Source organism: Erythrolamprus reginae, chromosome 1 (assembly GCF_031021105.1).
Source record: "Erythrolamprus reginae isolate rEryReg1 chromosome 1, rEryReg1.hap1, whole genome shotgun sequence".
Taxonomy (NCBI): Eukaryota; Metazoa; Chordata; class Lepidosauria; order Squamata; family Dipsadidae; genus Erythrolamprus; species Erythrolamprus reginae.
In genome coordinates this window covers 283,686,755-283,704,996 of record NC_091950.1, presented here as the reverse complement: position 1 = coordinate 283,704,996, position 18,242 = coordinate 283,686,755, and the positions used below count along the sequence as shown (strand labels likewise).

At 41.0% G+C, this 18,242-nt stretch overlaps 1 protein-coding gene across 2 annotated transcripts in view; it reads left to right on the top strand.

Moving 5' to 3' along the window:
- ME1 (malic enzyme 1) overlaps positions 1 to 18,242 on the top strand; it is a 140,444-nt gene that overhangs the window by 70,018 nt on the left and 52,184 nt on the right. For both annotated transcript variants that reach the window (XM_070733138.1, XM_070733139.1), the window contains exon 6: positions 7,546 to 7,649. In XM_070733138.1, coding sequence (XP_070589239.1) covers positions 7,546 to 7,649 — 104 coding nt within the window. The remainder of the gene's footprint in view (positions 1 to 7,545; positions 7,650 to 18,242) is intronic.

Below are 18,242 nucleotides of genomic sequence, written 5' to 3'. Positions count from 1 at the left end.
TGTTGGGAGCAACATGCTAACTCTGCAAACCGCTTAGAGAGGACTGTAAAAGCACTATAAAGCAGTATATAAGTCTAAGTGCTATTGCTATTGCTACTTCAATACAGATATAATTATATAGGTATTGAAAGTATTGAATATTCTTAATTATTCATTTGTTAAATATTTCATCATTTAATAGGTTTTTATCCACTTTTTCTGTATATCTCAAATACATAATGCTCCCTCCTCATATTTCTTAACAACAGCCCCAGCTTGACAGCTTGAAGCATGAAATTGTTCAGTTGTAGTATTAAATCATATTTTACACTGATGAAATTAAGCTTTGAGTGTGGTTTTGGACTGAAAAAAACATTCTTGGTGTAGAGTACCCATCATTTGCCCTGTTTTTAAAATCTGTCAAATAGTTTATGTAGATTATGGACTCAGGATGGCAGTCCATGTTTGTTATAAGTCTTTCTTATGCCATTTGTCAAACTGGCTGTTTAGAGTTGCAACCTATACCTAGAGTTGGTATATCTGTCTCTACAATGGATTCAATATTTTTTTAAATTTTTTTTATATTTTTTAAATTTTTTTAAATAAAGTTTTTATTGATTTTTAAAAGTTAACATAAAACAAACATATAACAGTGCACAGTGCATGTGCCCATCACCTAACAACAACACCCCCCCATCACCCCCACCACCCATACAAGAGGATTCAAATAAAATTTAATTATTTATCTATTATTCCTTGGCTCTCTCTTGCATCAAGTATTACTAAAAGAGTGATTGCAATTTATTTTTCATATTTACATCACAGATTCTACTTAACATATAATCTTTTACCTTATTCCATCGCACCATCAACTTCTCCAATTTGTTCTCATCGAAATTGTTTAATCTTATTTCCATGGTTTCAAAATGTATGTGGTCCACCATGTACCAGTACCAATTTTGTAATGTCCATTTTGTAGAGTCTTTCCAACCTAATACCATCACCGCTTGGGCACTTTCCAATGCTGCGGCTTTAATTTCCTTGAATTCTCCTAGTTTCCTGTATTTAATTAAAATTGCTATTTCTTTTGTAATTATCCAGTTAATGTTTAACATTTTATTAATTTCGTTCTGCACTACATTCCAGAATTTCTGAATTTCTGCACACTCCCAGAACATATGCATAAAAATTCCCTTTTCCTGGCACACATGCCAACATTTACCCTTCTCTTTCCCCTGGAAGTGTGCAATTTGTACTGGTGTATAGTACCATTTATGTAAAATTTTCCTTCTCATCTCTCTAACTCTTGTATTTTTAATCTTATATATATTTTCTATTATTTCTTTCATTTCCCTTTCATCTATTTGTAAATCATCTTGCCAGCATCTTGTCAAACTTTTTGTTACTTCCTCTTCCATCTGCAATAGTATTCTGTATATATTACCGGCTTGTGCTTTACTCTCATTTATCTTTTCTCTTATTATTTTTTCTAAGCAATTTTCTTCTCGTAAGAAAGCTTCTTTATTCTCACTTTTATTTAAATATGTGCTTATTGCATTAATCTGCAACCATTTATGTTTACCAATCCACCATTCCAATCGAGTTCTACTGACTCTTCCATCTTTCTCATATAATTGTTCAATTCTCGTTATCCCTTTACTATTTAATACTTTGATAATTCTACATAAGTTAACATCATCCCCTATATTCAATACATATAGCGTTGATAGCTTGGATACCCTTATTCCACTTTTCCTCTGCCATTTAAACCATATTTCTAAACATGCTTTAAGAGGATCACTTAAGTTACTAATTTCTGTTCTACTCCAATTTTTAAATAATAATTCTTTATTATTTATGTTATTGATTTCCTTTTCTAACGCTACCCATTTCTTTTCCCCCCATAACTGTAGCTCCATTAACCTTTCCATTTGAAATGCATTTCTATATAATACTAGGCACGGGCTGCCCCAACCCCCCTCTTTCTCTTGTGCAAACTGCCAATGCTTCCTTATTCTAGGTTTTTTGTCTCCTTCAATCCAAAAATTTAATCTGTTGTCCCATTCTCTTAGTTTTGCCTCAGGAAAACTACCCGGTAGAACCTGAAACAAATACATCATTTTTGGTATTATCATCATCTTAAGGGCCCTGATCTTGGCAATTCTTCCTAACTTTTTACCCTTCCAATTTTTTATCTGCTTCTGGATTTTTTTCCATATTAGGTTATAATTGGCCGTCACTATTTTTATTGGATTCTTGAACAACCAAATTCCCAAATATTTCATTTTTTTACAACCTAATTTCAATCCTGATATTTTTTGAATCTCGATTTGCTCTTTAGGGCCAGTATTTAAACATATTATCTCTGATTTCTCTATATTAACCTTAAGTCCAGATTGATCTTTAAATTCCTGGAGTAATATCATTATTCTTTTCATCATTTCAATTGGGGTTTCAGACATCACTAAAGCGTCATCTGCAAACAAATTTAATTTCAATTCAAATTTCCCTATTTGATAACCTCTCCATTCCTTATCGTTTCTAATTTTGTTTGCTAAGGTCTCAATTGCTAATGCAAATAACATGGGGGATAGTAGGCAACCCTGCTTAGTTCCATTCTGAATTTTAATCGTTTCTGTTCTGTTACCATTTACTCTGATTTGAGCTATATTATCCTTATATATTGTTTCTATAATTCTGCAAAATGAATCTCCCATATTTAAATCTTTACATAGTTGAAATAGGTAATCATGGTTAACTTTATCAAAAGCTTTATAGACATCTAATTTTAGAATACTTAATTTTCTATTGGTATTGGTAGCATGGTGTAAAACATTGACCACATTCCTTATTGGTTCATAAATCTTCCTTCCTTTAACAAATCCATATTGATCTTCTCCAATTACTTTTGGTAAAATAATCTCCACCCTGTTTGCCAATATTTTCATAAATATTTTATAATCCTGATTTAATAAGCTGATAGGGCGATAAGAACTTGGGTCAGTTAAATCACGATCTGGTTTTGGGACAGTTATAATTTCTGACATTTTCCACGTCTGTGGAGTTTCAAAAGTCTCCATTACATTGTTAAACAATTTTTTCATATGCGGTAATAATTCATTCATATACATTTTATAATATTCAGCAGTAAAACCATCTGGACCTGGGGCTTTAGCAGGTTTCAACCCTTTAATAACTCTAGATATCTCATCATTTGTAATTTTTGCATTTAGCATTTGTCTATCCTCTTCCTTTAATTTCTTTTTAACCTCTGTGGTTTGCGAAATAACATACTCTTTTTTGTATAAGATCCCATAAAAATCTCTCATTATTTTTTCCATTTCTACATTACTACGTTTAATTACACCATCCTTATCTTTTAAAGCAGAGATGGGGGATTTCTCTTTTCTTTTTTTCAGATAATGTACCATTTGCTTCATTGATTTATTACCCCATCCCCTAATTCTATGTTTTATAATCATCTTCATTTTATTCCATCTTTTTTCATCAAGTAATTGTAATTTCTTTTTCTTAAGTAATAATAGTGAATTCCATTCTCTATTTCTTGTAATTTTTAAGGTTTCTTGGATTAAATCTATTTCTCTTAATAAGTTGTTCCTTTTAGCTTCCCAGGATTTCCTAATAAAAGCTTCAGTACTAATACAATTACCCCTCATAACAGCCTTATGTGTATCCCAGACTATTGTTTGTTTAATCTCACCTGTTGCATTAATACAAAAGAATCCATTCAGTTCCCTTTGTAATTTAATTCTATTCTCATTAGCTGAAACCAGAGGGTTATATCTCCAAATTCTTTGTTTCCTGCCGACCTCTATCTCAATCACTGCTAAGAGAGGGGCGTGGTCTGATAACCAGATACTTTTCACTTCCACTTTCTTAAGCTTTGCCTCATCTGTCTTATTAATTAACATATAATCAATACAACTAAATTTATTATGTCTTGCAGAGTAGAAGGTGTCTCTGTTTACTATGTTTTCATGTAAATCCGTCATATTGATTTTATTTAAGTGTAACTTTTTCTTTCCCCCCCTCCCTGCTGTTAATTCCAAGTTGAAATCGCCTGCTAAAATCACTATACCTTCCGCAAAATTATCTAGTTTCCGTTTTACATTTATTATAAATTGTTTTGCATTTACATTAGGAGCATAAATTACCGCTAAGGTTACTCACTTATTTTTTATTTTCCCCTTAATAAATAACATTCTGCCATCTTTGTCCCTTTTAATATTAATTAATTGAAAGTTCACTCTTCAGTTAAACAAGATGGCTACTCCTCTTGATTTGGTTGTCCCTCTCGACTCATAAACTTGTTGCCACTCACTATTTGTAACTAATCTATCTGTTTTTCCCCTTCCTTTATGAGTTTCTGATAAAAGTAAAACATCAACTTTACTGTCCCTAGCCAGCTTCATGATTCTAAAACGTTTTTTCTGTGATGAAAGACCATTTACATTCAACGATAATAACCCTATATCACCCATTTACATAATTTTAAATACATTTCCCCCTCCTGCAAAACAGAGCCTATCGGAAAAATGTTTTTTAGTTACCATGAATCCCCACCCTAGTGCCTCTTCCCTGACCCCCCCCCAGGGGGAGGCAACGAAAAAACCTTTCGTTATCGAGAGGCACCCCTGGATTTGCGTTCCACCAGAAAGCTCCCCCCTTCCTCCCCATTTTACAGCATATCAAAAGATTCCCCCCTCCTTCCCTCCTCTCCCCTTATTAGTTAGCGAAAAAAACCAAAAAAAAGTACACAAGAAAGAGATTAGTTAGTTGAAACTCATAGTACCATATTAGCAAGTCAGCTCAGTTCAGTTTTTTATTTTTTCTCTTGGCGGGTAACCCTTGGCTCATCCCTCTTCTCTTTCTCCTGGAGAGAATCCAGTTCCTTCTGGAGTGCTGCGATCTTCTCCGCCTTGCTTTGTTCTGCTACACGGATCGGTTGGAGCATAAACAACTCATCCTCTCCTGCTTCTGGCCGGTTTTTCGAAGTCTGTGCCTGGGACGCTCCATCCGGATTTAACCCCAACTGGTGAAGCAAATTTCTTCCCTCCTCCAACGATCTCGCCTGGAAAGCCTTGGAATCTTTAAAAACAAATATTGTAGCTGGATAACGCCATGAAAATCTGATTCCATTTTCATAAAGTTGGGAGGTCACTTCTCTCATCTGATTTCTCATCTTGAGGGTCTCAGCAGACAAATCTTTTAAAATGCGTATTGGAATAGCTTTGTAGCATAAGTTTAAAATCTGCTTCAACTCTTTGAATATTTCTGCCGCTCTCCTTTCTGAGGCAAACCTTACAATAATGTCTTTTGAATCCCCTCGGTTCCGATATCCAAAAGCCCAGTGCGCTCTTTCAAATTCTTGCAGGTCACATTTAACCTTGTTTTCATTGAACCACTGGAGAATTGCTTGAATAAGATGTTTACTCTCCGCAAAGTCTTTAGGAAAACCCCTCAGACGAAGATTAGCCCTCCGCTGTCTGTCCTCCAAGTTAATGATGCGGAGTTCCTGGCGAGACTTCCCCACCTCCAGTTTCCCAATTCTTTGATCTTGTGTTTTGGATTGTTCTTTCAAGTCTGCCATTCCAGCACCAACGACCGATAATTCCTTTTTCATATCTTGGAGCAGCTGTCCCATGTCAGCAAATGCTTTAAGCAACGAATCCATCTTTCCTTCCAACTCCGAAGTAGACACCATCTTTCCTTTATTCTCGCTTCTCCACTTACACACGTTAAAAACTATTACTTGCTTCAACTTTTAACTCCTTCTCATAAAGTTTTCAACAGCTTTGTTCAATTCGCTTCCTCTCAATGCACTTTCACCAAGCTAGAGAGGGTTGTCGAGGGTTAACTTTTACTTTTCCTTCTTCACATGAGGGAGCTTTCTCTCGGTGCGTCTATCTAGAGCGACGCATGCGCAAATCCCTCTACAATGGATTCAATATGAAGGCCACGTTAAGCTGCTTACTAGTTGTTCTGCCGGCGTGTCTCAACCGCCCGTAATTACAGGGTAATTAGTCCAGAAAGACACACACCACACGATAGAAGGAAAACCCAAAAGTCTTTACCAACAGAAAACCAGAAACAGCTCCCTTTTTAAATGTCAAAGGGATTTTCTGGTACACACAAGGCACAGGTTAAATGCAATCCAAATGCTCACCCAATAGCTGGGAAATTGAGTCCAATTCTAAAGTCCAGAAAGTCCACACACAATCTTGAACAGCAAAAACCACAATCTTGACGAAACTATGAATCAGATAAACTGCCATGAGGCTAAAACAGCAGGCTGCTCTTTTATCTGTAGCACTAATTACAGCAGCCCCACCCAACCACAGGTGGCCTCATTTAGCTCCTGAAATAATCCTTCAGTTGTTTTCTCCTATGCATCGCTCTACGCATGCGTGGATGTGTCATACATTCTTGTTCAGAATCCAGGGATGATAAGGATGATTGATCTCCTCCTGGGCTGTCTGCCAAACTCCCCTCTTCCAAGTCACCCCCACCTTCTTCTTCTTCCGAGGAAACTTCACTACCTGACTCTGTCGGCAATAAAACAGGCCTATGACATGTTGATGTTTCCCCTGCATCCACCTCCACATTCCTTGGGGCAGGAGCTGGGCCAGAGCCAACCACAACACTAGTCAAATCTGAAATTCAGTTTCGTTTAGGGTTTATGCTGCATTTTACTGTCTCATCCCACTGATGTTTCTGGGAACTCTAAGGACAGCACTAGGCACAATTTCAAATAAGAACTGGAAAATAAAAACAATTCTGTGCTGTCCTTTAGTAAGATGTGGATTACGTATGTGTATTCCACAAAGAGGTTTCCTGAAATTGGAAGATAATATTTGATTTTGTTGTAATTGGTAGCTTAGACTACTTGAATGGTCAAAGCCATAACTTCCTCCTGAAATATACTTTGTGGAAAGCTCTGAAGTATAAAAATTATCTGTGGTTTGATGTGGTCAGGAATTCATTTATTCATTTCTGTTTATTTTTGCTTTGGATATTGCATGTATTTGGGTTTGAAAATTATAAGGTATAATTTGATACATGAAATTAAAAGCTAACATGTAGTCTCAAAAAGGCTATAAAAGCCTCATGTTTTCCTTCTCACAAGAAATTTTTGGTTATGTAATCTGATTTTAGAAATGTATAAATTGAAGTTGTTTTCAGGTATACAGTAAATGACTTTTAAAATTGTTTACAATGTTACCTTCAATTTTAAAGAATTTACTTTTTACTAACTGTGTGGATTATTGATTATTGGAAACTATGGTTGTGGTCAAAAATAGGGGGAAGATGATGTGTTAGGTATGTTTGCTGACTTGAATTACTTATAAAAATAATAAAGGAGGGTTTTTAAAAATCCTCCTTTTTTTGAGATTTCCCTTCATTTTTTAATCTCATAATTCCCTGGAAGACTGAACAATTATTCTAATTATATGTTGTAAGTATGCACATAATATATTTGGATTCAGGTGCCCCAAATGATAACAATTACATTTCTTTTTTTTTCTTTTCTTGTCTTTTGAACAGGGGTTGATATATGATCCTTTGTACATAGGTCTGAAACATAAACGAATCCGCGGCCAGGTTTATGATGATCTTCTAGATGAATTTATGGAAGCTGCAGTTTCCAGGTAATTGGTTATATTTTTGCATTTTGTACCATTGGATGTTTTAGGAATGTATTGATAGCTGGTACGACAACTTAACTTAGAAGCTAAAATGCATACTTTTTACATACTTAAAAATACAGCTTGTACTTGTAACTCCTTGGTTTATAATGTTGAGTTGTGAATGAATATATTCTTACTGTTTTTTCACAACGGTAAGAAGTAGTTGGGGAACCTCTTCCTATATTAGGAAATCTTTTTTTAAAATCTATTTTAAAAGTTATTTTAAATCTAGGAATCAGAACTTATTCTTATTTATTTTATTTATTTATTAGATTTGTTTGCTGCCAATCTTGCTTTGAGGTGACTGGGTGGTTTACAACAATAAAATGCAGTTGGCTTGCATTTACAGCTAGTTACAGCAAATTATAACATTGAAACTTTTTTTTCACCATTGCTTGATCTAGTGAAGTGCAGTCCTGGATTATTTTCTTTAGTTGTTTACAGACATATATACTCCATATAGTTACAAGTTCAATAAAAAAAATCAGAACAATGGGTTTGCTTACCATTTCATTAAAATCGTGTTAGAACTCATTGGTAGCATATTTTTTTGACAGAGTTGGCAAAGAAATATATTAGGAAGAAACCAGATACAGTCATTATGACTCTAATTGGAAATTATGAAAGAATGTTGGGCCACACTGAAATTTTAATAGGAAAATTTAAGTCTAGTATTCTTAATTTAATCAATTCTTGGCCTCTGATTAATTCTTAATTGCCAACTGGCCCATCTATAGTTGTTTATGTATAGAATTTTTTTGTCAGTTCTTCCAGTGTTTATAATCATTACTGGAAAGAATCTATATTGTTATCTGTTTGCAAATTAACGAACCCATCCAGAATGGGGTGAAATTATGCCAAGCTAGGAGTTCAGGGTAAATTTATATACCTGAGAAAACTAATCAGTAGGTACACAATGAAGTACAAACCTCTATGCCTTTTATCTATATGCTTTTTAGGTTTTTGATTTTGTTTTTTCTTATTAAAATATTAAAAATGTGTGATATAGTCATTTCATGACAAGTCTTATTTACAAAGCAACTTGAAAGAAACTAAACAATAAAGTAATGCTTGTTCCATAGTAAGGACAAAAGAAGTCACTAGATTCCTAAGAATAGAGTATTTTACACTATGGCAGTTTGGGCTTGTTTATGGATTGAGCATAGATGATGTGTATAAAATTGGTTTTCCATTGTAAGAATTATAATGGGTTACATCTTTTTTTCTTGGAAAAATACATTTTGTTTCTATGAGTTATTTTTAGGTTTAATGTATCCTTTAGCAGCAGAGAAAAGCCTTTATTATATAAAGATGACAAGGAACATACATGGCAATTTGCAAAATGGCTATCAGAGCAAGAAAAATGTATAGAACAATTTTCCTTACACTGTATGTCTAGGATTCCCAAGCTATGCAATTTATGATGAGCATCCAATCAAATCGGATTAGTCTTCTTAAAAAAAGGTTTAAATTTCCTGTGTCCAGTGTGCTCTACAAATGATTTGTGCCTTTTTTTTCTGTTTTAACATTTGGTGTGTTCATGAATTAAGAAAACCATAAGGAGTTTGCTACGGTAACAACTTGAGAATGAGTTGGTGAAATAAAAGCTATTTTGTAGATTGGTTGAAAATATTGGCTACATTGACTACATGGAGTTTTCATCTTTAAAGAAATTTACTAGATTATTGTTTATTGTGCACATCAATGCAAGTAAAAATAAAGGGAATTTCAGATTGGGGGAAAGTATGTGGTCTCTCTCTCTCTCCCTCTCTCTCTGTCGCTGTCTTATCTCTCTCTTTTATACACACACACACGAAATACAAAATTTTTCCCTTCCAGTTCTGTAGGCATGGCTTGGTGGGCACGGCAAGGGGAAGGATACTGCAAAATCCCCATTCCCTCCCCACTCTGGGACCAGCCAGAGGTGTATTTGCCAGTTCTCCGAACTACTCAAAATTTCCGCTACCAGTTTAGTTTAGTTTAGTTTAATCAGATTTGTATGCCGCCCCTCTCCGCAGACTCGGGGCGGTTCACAGCAACAGCAATACAAGACAAATCCAATATTAAATTAATTTTAAGAACACCACAAGTTAAAAACCAATCATACACACTAGCATACCATACACAAATTTTATAAGCCTAGGGGGAAGGAACATGTCAATTCCCCCATGCCTGACGACAGAGGTGGGTTTTAAGGAGCTTACGAAAGGCTAGGAGGGTGGGGGCAACTCTGATATCTGGGGGGAGTTGATTCCAAAGGGTCGGGGCCGCCACAGAGAAGGCTCTTCCCCTGGGTCCCGCCAAACGACATTGTTTAGTTGACGGGACCCGGAGAAGGCCAACTCTGTGGGACCTAACTGGTCGCTGGGATTCGTGCGGCAGAAGGCGGTCCCGGAGATATTCTGGTCCGGTGCCATGAAGGGCTTTATAGGTCATAACCAACACTTTGAATTGTGACCGGAAACTGATCGGCAACCAATGCAGACTGCAGAGTGTTGGTGTGACATGGGCAAATTTAGGAAAGCCCATGATAGCTCTCGCAGCTGCATTCTGCACGATCTGAAGTTTCCGAACACTTTTCAAAGGTAGCCCCATGTAGAGAGCGTTACAGTAGTCGAGCCTCGAGGTGATGAGGGCATGAGTGACTGTGAGCAGTGACTCCTGGTCCAAATAGGGCCGCAACTGGTGCACCAGACGAACCTGGGCAAACGCCCCCCTCGCCACAGCTGAAAGATGTTTCTCTAATGTGAGCTGTGGATCGAGGAGGACGCCCAAGTTGCGAACCCTCTCTGAGGGGGTTAGTGACTCCCCCCCGGGTGATGGATGGACAGATGGAATTGTCCTTGGGAGGCAAAACCCACAGCCACTCCGTCTTATCCGGGTTGAGTTTGAGTCTGTTGACACCCATCCAGACCCCAACAGCCTCCAAGCACCGGCACATCACTTCCACTGCTTCGCCGACTGGACAAGGGGTGGAGATGTAAAGCTGGGTATCATCTGCATACTGATGATACCTCACCCCATGCCCTTGGATGATCTCACCCAGCGGTTTCATGTAGATATTAAATAGTAGGGGGGAGAGGACCGACCCCTGAGGCACCCCACAAGGGAGTAACCTAGAGGTCGACCTCTGACCCCCCACTAACACCGACTGCGACCGGCCAGAGAGGTAGGAAGAGAACCACTGAAGGACAGTGCCTCCCACTCCCAACCCCTCCAGCCGGTGCAGAAGGATACCATTGTCGATGGTATCGAAAGCCGCTGAGAGGTCAAGAAGCACCAGGACAGAGGATAAACCCCTGTCCCGGGCCCGCCAGAGATCATCCATCAGCGCGACCAAAGCAGTTTCCGTGCTGTAGCCGGGCCTGAATCCTGACTGCTGAGGACCTAGATAATCGGCTTCTTCCAAGGACCACTGGAGCTGGAGCGCCACCACCTTCTCAACAACCTTCCCCATAAAGGGAAGGTTGGAGACTGGTCGATAGTTGTTGAGAATGGCTGGGTCCAGGGAAGGCTTCTTGAGGAGGGGGCGCACAAGTGCCTCCTTGTAGGGATCCGGGAAGGACCCCCTCCCCAAAGAAGCGTTGACAATCTCCTGGACCCAGCTCCGTGTCACCTCCCTGCTGGCCGAAACCAGCCAGGAGGGACACGGATCCAGTAAACAGGTGGCGGAACTCACAGCTCCAATGGCCTTGTCCACTTCATCAGGTGTCACCAGATCAAACTCTTCCCAGACAGGTGGACAAGTACGTGCCCCAGTCACCTCAACTGACTCGTTGTCAGTCGACTCTGTATTCCAATTGGAGTCGAGGTCCGCTCGGATCCGAGCGATTTTATCAGCGAAAAACGTGTTAAAATCCTCGGCGCTACTCTGCAAGGGCTCCCCAACTCCCCCCTGATTAAGAAGGGAGCGGGTCACCCTAAACAGAGCGGCCGGGCGGGATTCCGCTGATGCAATCAAGGCGGAATGATACGCGCATCTTGCCACTTGAGCGCCACTTTGTAAGTCTTAACATGTGCTCTTACAAGTGTTCGATCGCATTCGGACTTACTCTTCCTCCATCGCTTCTCTAGACGTCTCTTCTGGCGTTTCAACTCCCGGAGCTCCTCGTTGAACCATGGAGCTCTACGGGGTCTAGTGCCGCGGAGAGGTCGCAACGGCGCAATTCGGTCAAGAGCCTCCGCTGCAGCCTTGTTCCAGGCCTCAGCCAGAGACTCTGCCGAACTGTGTACGAGTGTATCTGGAATAACCCCAAGCGCCTTCTGAAAGCCCTCGGGATCCATCAGGCGTCTGGGGCGGAACAGCTTAATCGGTTCCGCCTCCCTGCGGGGAAGGATTGGAGCCAGGAAGTCAAGCCGCAGTAGAAAATGGTCTGACCATGACACAGGCAACACTTCTAAGCCCCTTAGTCTCAGACCATTACTCAGTTGCTCAGAGAGGAATACCATGTCGGGTGCATGCCCCCCCTCATGAGTCGGACCCTGTACTACTTGGGTCAGGTCCATGGCTGTCATGGTGGCCATGAACTCCTGTGCCAGTCCAGAGGTTTCACCGAGCGACGGCAGGTTAAAGTCCCCCAAGACAATAAGTCTGGGGAACCCCACCGCCAACCCGGCTACCTCCTCGAGTAGCACAGGCAGGGCTTGTGACACGCAGCTGGGAGGCAGGTACGTGAGAAACAAGCCCACCTGGACCCCTAAGTCCAACTTCACCAGGAGGGACTCGCAGCCCGCAATCTCTGGAGCAACGAGTCTACGCAAGCCAAGGCTCTCCCTGGCTATAATAGCCACTCCTCCCCCCCCTTCCCTGGGGTCGAGGCTGATGCCATATCTGAAACCCGGCTGGGCAAATTTCAGAGAGAGGGACTCCTCCCTCTGGGCCCAGCCAGGTTTCAGTAACACATGCCAGGTCGGCCTCCTCATCCAGGATCAGATCCCGGATGAGGAGAGCTTTATTTACCACCGACCTGGCATTGAGTAGCAGCAGCTTGAGCCCAGGGCCAGAATTACACTCATCACCAGCACCCAGGATTGGGTTCACAGAGCCGGAACAAGGGATCGTTATTACACAACGATCTCTTGTTCCCCTGGAACGGCTAGCTCTGTGTCCCCCGCCATATCTGCCTCTCCCCAGCAGGACTGGAATATTCCGACCCTCTACCACCTCAGACATCGGTGCCCCCTCCCCTCCTGCCTCTCCTGTGTCAGGTAGGCTAATCAAATCATTCATACCATTTATTTCATCCATACCAAAGTTCCACCCAGCCCACCCATAACAATCATTCATTTCATACATGTCATCATACCCACCCCAATAATTCATTAGTTTAAAACCCCTTCTAAAAAATTAGCTAAAATATTAATTATTAAAAATTCAATATAGATTCAATTTAAAAAAACAATATAAAAATCAATTACACTAAAATAGGATACTAATTAACACTACGTTATTCTCAAGATCTTAATAGAATAACATATAATTATTAAAAATCGTTAAAGTTATAAAGTGCTAAAGTTGTAGAGTGCAAAAAATATAGGAAATAATTAAGATGATATTCCATCAGGTCAACAACACAGCACCAGTTCTAAAGAGTGAGTTCTGGAGAGAAAAGTTCAATGACCAAGGAGAAGTCCAAGTATATTGTTTTCTAGGATCTTGGGATCTTTGGTGCCAGCCACTGCCACTGGCTGGCACTCTCAGTTCTTTCTGTGGATCCACAATCACTTTTCCTCCTCTGCTCCCAGTCTCCAGTCCCTCTACAGTCTTACATGGTTTTAGTACAGACTCCATGTGGGCTCAGTAAGATGAGTTTCAATCTCTGGCTCCGACTCGGTCTCCTCCTTCCTTGTAAGTCCACCTATTCCGATGGCCCCTCCGATGCCGGGCGCCCCCACCATCTGGCGCCACGGCTTCTCAGGACCATCCAGTTCAATGGGGAGGATCCGGCTGGCTTGCTCAGTTCCGATAATATTACAACCACTTAAAGTAGCAGCAGCAGCAAGCAGATGACTCAGCAAAAGGAAAAGAAACAGCGAACAACAGCCGATGGTAAGCAGGAAGTAGACAGGCAAAGCGGCAGCCGGCTCCAGTTCTCATCAGGGGGCCGCCATTATCCGAGCCCCAGCTGATTGCCTGGTGATATCTCCCTTGCGAAAAGAAAGCAGCCTGCAAAACGCTGCGGAGCAAGGGGGGGGCATCAGAATCTCCCCAGATTATATAAGGGAGTGTCTTCCTCTGGGGCTCTGTCTTCTCACTGCTCTCTGTCCCTCCGAAATGAATAAGCAGCAAACGGAGGCAACAGACTGTGTGTCTCGAAGCCGCAGATGACAGGCGGCTCAGTCACGTCACAACGCCGCAGTCGCCATTTTCGGAGCCCAGCTGATCAAACTGCCGGGCCTGGGGTAAAAGAGGGGCGGAAAAACAGCGCGGGGGGAGCAGGGGGCGAGCGTCCTCCTCGGCAGCAAATGCTCACCTCTCCAAAACTGCAAGTCCTGTATAGCATTAACCAGGGGTTCCTATATTATTTGATGTTATCTACCGTAGCCAGCGGAGCAGCAGTCCCACCCCTCCTCTCTGCTCCCCAACCGGAACCTGTCAGAACCTGCTGAATTTAACTCCTGCACACACCTTATTAGCTGCTAGCAGCAGGTTTCCAATCAGACTGGCTAACTTAAAGAAAGACAATGTTAACAATGAAGGACTCCCACAAGAGAACAGTACCATTGGCCAATAACCACTCTCCCCAAAACATGGAAAGTCCTGTAAGGACCAAGCTAAAGGACTGCATGGATCACTGCATGGACCTGTAAGGACCAAAGTACATGGACCACTGCTTTAACATAGCTTAGAAGGGCATTGGGAACAATGCCAGAAGCTCAAAACACCTGTTGCTCATAGATAAAGCTCACAGTCTTGTCCAAGACTCAAGGTCTACACAAACTAATTGTAGCACAGCCTGAATTCACTACAGGAAGTCATACAACTCAATGACATACACATGGATCTGTGAATGCCTGGCACCAAAGAAAGGCAGCAGGATACTATAAGGACTTTCCTCAAGAACTTATCAGACTGTGATAACACTGGAAGTCAAGTGAAGGTAGCTCACACAAGTGATCATTAAGTGAAGCATATACCAAGGAGATGCACTGTCTGTACTGCTGTTCTGCCTAGACCTGAATCCCCTCATCCAGATGGTCAGAAGGACTGGATATGGCTACAAGTTCAAGATTGGAACTACCATTAGCCATGTCCTCTACATGGGTGACATCAAGCTGTATGCTGATCCACCTGACACGGATCTACATTTGGATGTCATTTGGATTGGAGAAGTGTGGCTGGATGATGGTCAAGGGAGGGAAGGTAGTTAAGACTGATGAGCTGGGACTCCCTGCAGGCCACATAGTAGGCATACAGACCAACTACAAGTACCTTGTTATCCCACAGTCACATGGGAACCACAATGAGGAGGCAAGAAAGCAACAACATCAAAGTAAACCCATAGAGTAAAATTGTATTGGCATCCATCAGTCTCGAAAGACCATGGCATCATGCTCTGGACTCCCCAGAGCACAAAGCCTAGGTAGGTTAGTATGGAGGATACTCCCCTCTCCACATCTCTGAAATAATCCAGTGGAATGGCAAAGGCCAAAAGGTTTGGTTTGAGCTACATTGCAGGAGTTATCAGAACGTGGCTGTACACAGTCACAAACTGCTTCTGGGACTCCGGCTCTGGATTTTTCCTCAAAGTTTACTTCTGAAGCCTTTTCCAATGATGGATATAGCCACAGGGCAGTGGTGGTTTGCAGTCAGAGTTTCCCTTCTCCTTGTGGTTGACAGGGTGTCTTGTGTCTTGCCGTGCTCTTAGTGTATCACATCGCTTGCAGAGACTGCCTTCATGACCATTGGCCTATTCTAGTATGTTTCATCTGCTCAGTTTGCCAGAATCTGTTTCTACATGCTCTGTATAGACAAGTCCTTATCTCGCTGAAGGTCAATGACCCATCGACTACTCTCAACCTGGTTTGGCCAGCCTGTCAAAGATGTTGCTCGGGGTATGGTCGCTGCACCTGATACAGCTGCTAGTAGCCACAAGTGAGAGCTGAGTGACAGGTGGGAACCAAAGTTGAACTCACTAGGGAGTACACCCTGGGATGTAGGGTAAAATAGGCTCTGAAAAATTACTCAATGGGAGAACAAGATAATGTTGGACTTCCAGATTCAGATGGACAAGCAAGTACTGGTCAATCGACCAGACATTATGGTAGTAAACAAGGATCAGAAGAGAGCTGATAGATGTAAAAGTGCCAAGTATTTGTATTTGGACAGAGAGTCACTCCTCACTCATGCCCTCATCACCTCGAGGTTCGACTACTGCAACGCAAGGGGCTACCTTTGAAAAGTGTTCGGAAACTTCTGATCGTGCAGAATGCGGCCGCAAGAGCAATCATGGGCTTTCCTAGATATGCCCATGTCTCATCAACACTCCGCGGCCTGCACTGGCTGCTGATCAGTTTCCGGTCACAATTCAAAGTGTTGGTTATAACCTATAAAGTCCTACAAGGCATCGGGCCAGAATACCTTCGGGACCACCTTCTGCCGCACGAATCCCAGTGACCGATTGGGTCCCACAGAGTTGGCCTTCTCCGAGTCCCTTCGACAGAACAGAGGCCCCGGCCCTCTGGAATCAACTCCCCCCAGAGATTAGGACTGCCCCATCCTCCTTGCCTTTTGCAAACTTCTGAAAACCCACCTTTGTCACCAGGCTTGGGGAAACTGACATACCCCTAGCTGTTCCATTTCATGTATAGTTTGTCTGAACTGTATGATTATTTTTTATAAGGGTTTTAAAATTGTTTTTAATATTGTATTTGTATCTCATGTATTATTTGTTGTGAGCCGCTCCGAGTCCTCGGAGAGGGGCGGCATACAAATCTAATAAATTATTATTATTATTATTATTATTATTATTATTATTATTATTATTATTATGTGAGATCAACATCAAGAAGATGTACACTGCTCAAAAAAATAAAGGGAACACTTAAAAAACAGAATATAACTTCAAGTAAATCAAACTTCTGTGAAATCAAACTGTCCACTTAGGAAGCAACACTGATTGACAGTCAATTTAACATGAAATAGTTGTGCAAATGAAATATTCAACAAGAATATTTTATTCATTCAGATCTAGGATGTGTTATTTGAGTTATTTATTTTTTTGAGCAGTATATGAGAAGCTGGAGAAAAGCCAGGCCCTGAAGGAGGAACTAGAGAAGATGTGAAAAGACAATGCCAAAGTGGCTCCAATGATGGTAGGAGCACCTGGTGCTGTGATTCCTAAGCCGGGAGAGACGCTCCAGCATTTCTCAAGAACAACATGAGAGCTCTCTGTCCAGAAGAGTGTAGTGCTAGGAACAACTTAGATTACTGTGCAGAATCCTCAAAGTCCCAAGCCTCTGACAAAGGGCTGAAGATTGAGGAAGACCATACCACCAATAGGGGCGGGAAGAGGTTTTTAAAAAAAAATAGAATAGAGTTCAACTCAATCACCTGGCAGTTCTGGGAGTGATGCCAAATCTCTCCTCCCCAAGACCATTTGATTGATTTATTCTCTAGCATTAGTCAGCATCTGTATTGTTTCTAACACTTAAAAAAATCTACCCATCAGCCCCTGCTTCTGCACTTATAATCAGTATGATTTATGCACATCTGTAAAGAAGATTAAACCTGAAATACTGGAAAATGATTTGTAAAATAATTATACCTGCTACATTTTACAAATGTGATACTCATTTGACACCCACAATGGGTGTCTGCAAATAACTGCTTAGAAAGCCTAGATATCATATCTAGGCATTAGCCCAGTTTATTATTTTACTCAAGAGTTCTGTTTTGGTCTATCAACAGGATTGGGCTTGCTGCCTTCCTTCCCTCTGTGCTTCTTATTTTTACTGCCAAATAGGCATTTACTCAAAAAATGCAAAAAGCAGTTATATATGCATCCAATCAATCAATTAATCAATGTTTTTTTAAAAATTAACTACTGTCTTTCATATAAGGGCTCTAGACAACATCCATCCTTATATTTATCTTTTTCCTCCATAACAACAGCCCTGGGAGAAATAGGCTGGCTGTGTGTGTGTGTGAGTGTGTGTGTGTGTGTGAGTGTGTGTGTGTGTGTGTGTGTGTGTGAGAGAGAGAGAGAACAATTGGATCAAGTCCACCCAGCTTGCTATACAGTTTGGGATTATCATGTATTAACACTTATAAATCAAAAGGAAAGCTGCATTCAAGCTAACCCCAATTCCTCCTTAAATATTTTAGCATAAGGAACTTGAGGAAAAGTAAGGAAAGAGATTGGCAAGACACATGACTGGGAACAGTATGACATTCTGTGTGGCCCATCCTATATTCAGTTTGAAGTCTTCATATATCCAGGTAGATGATGAATGAATAATAGAGTAACAAAGTTGGAAGGGACATTGGGACATCTTCTAGTCCAGTGATGGCGAACCTCCGGTGCCAAAAGGGTGTGTGCGCATGCAATATCA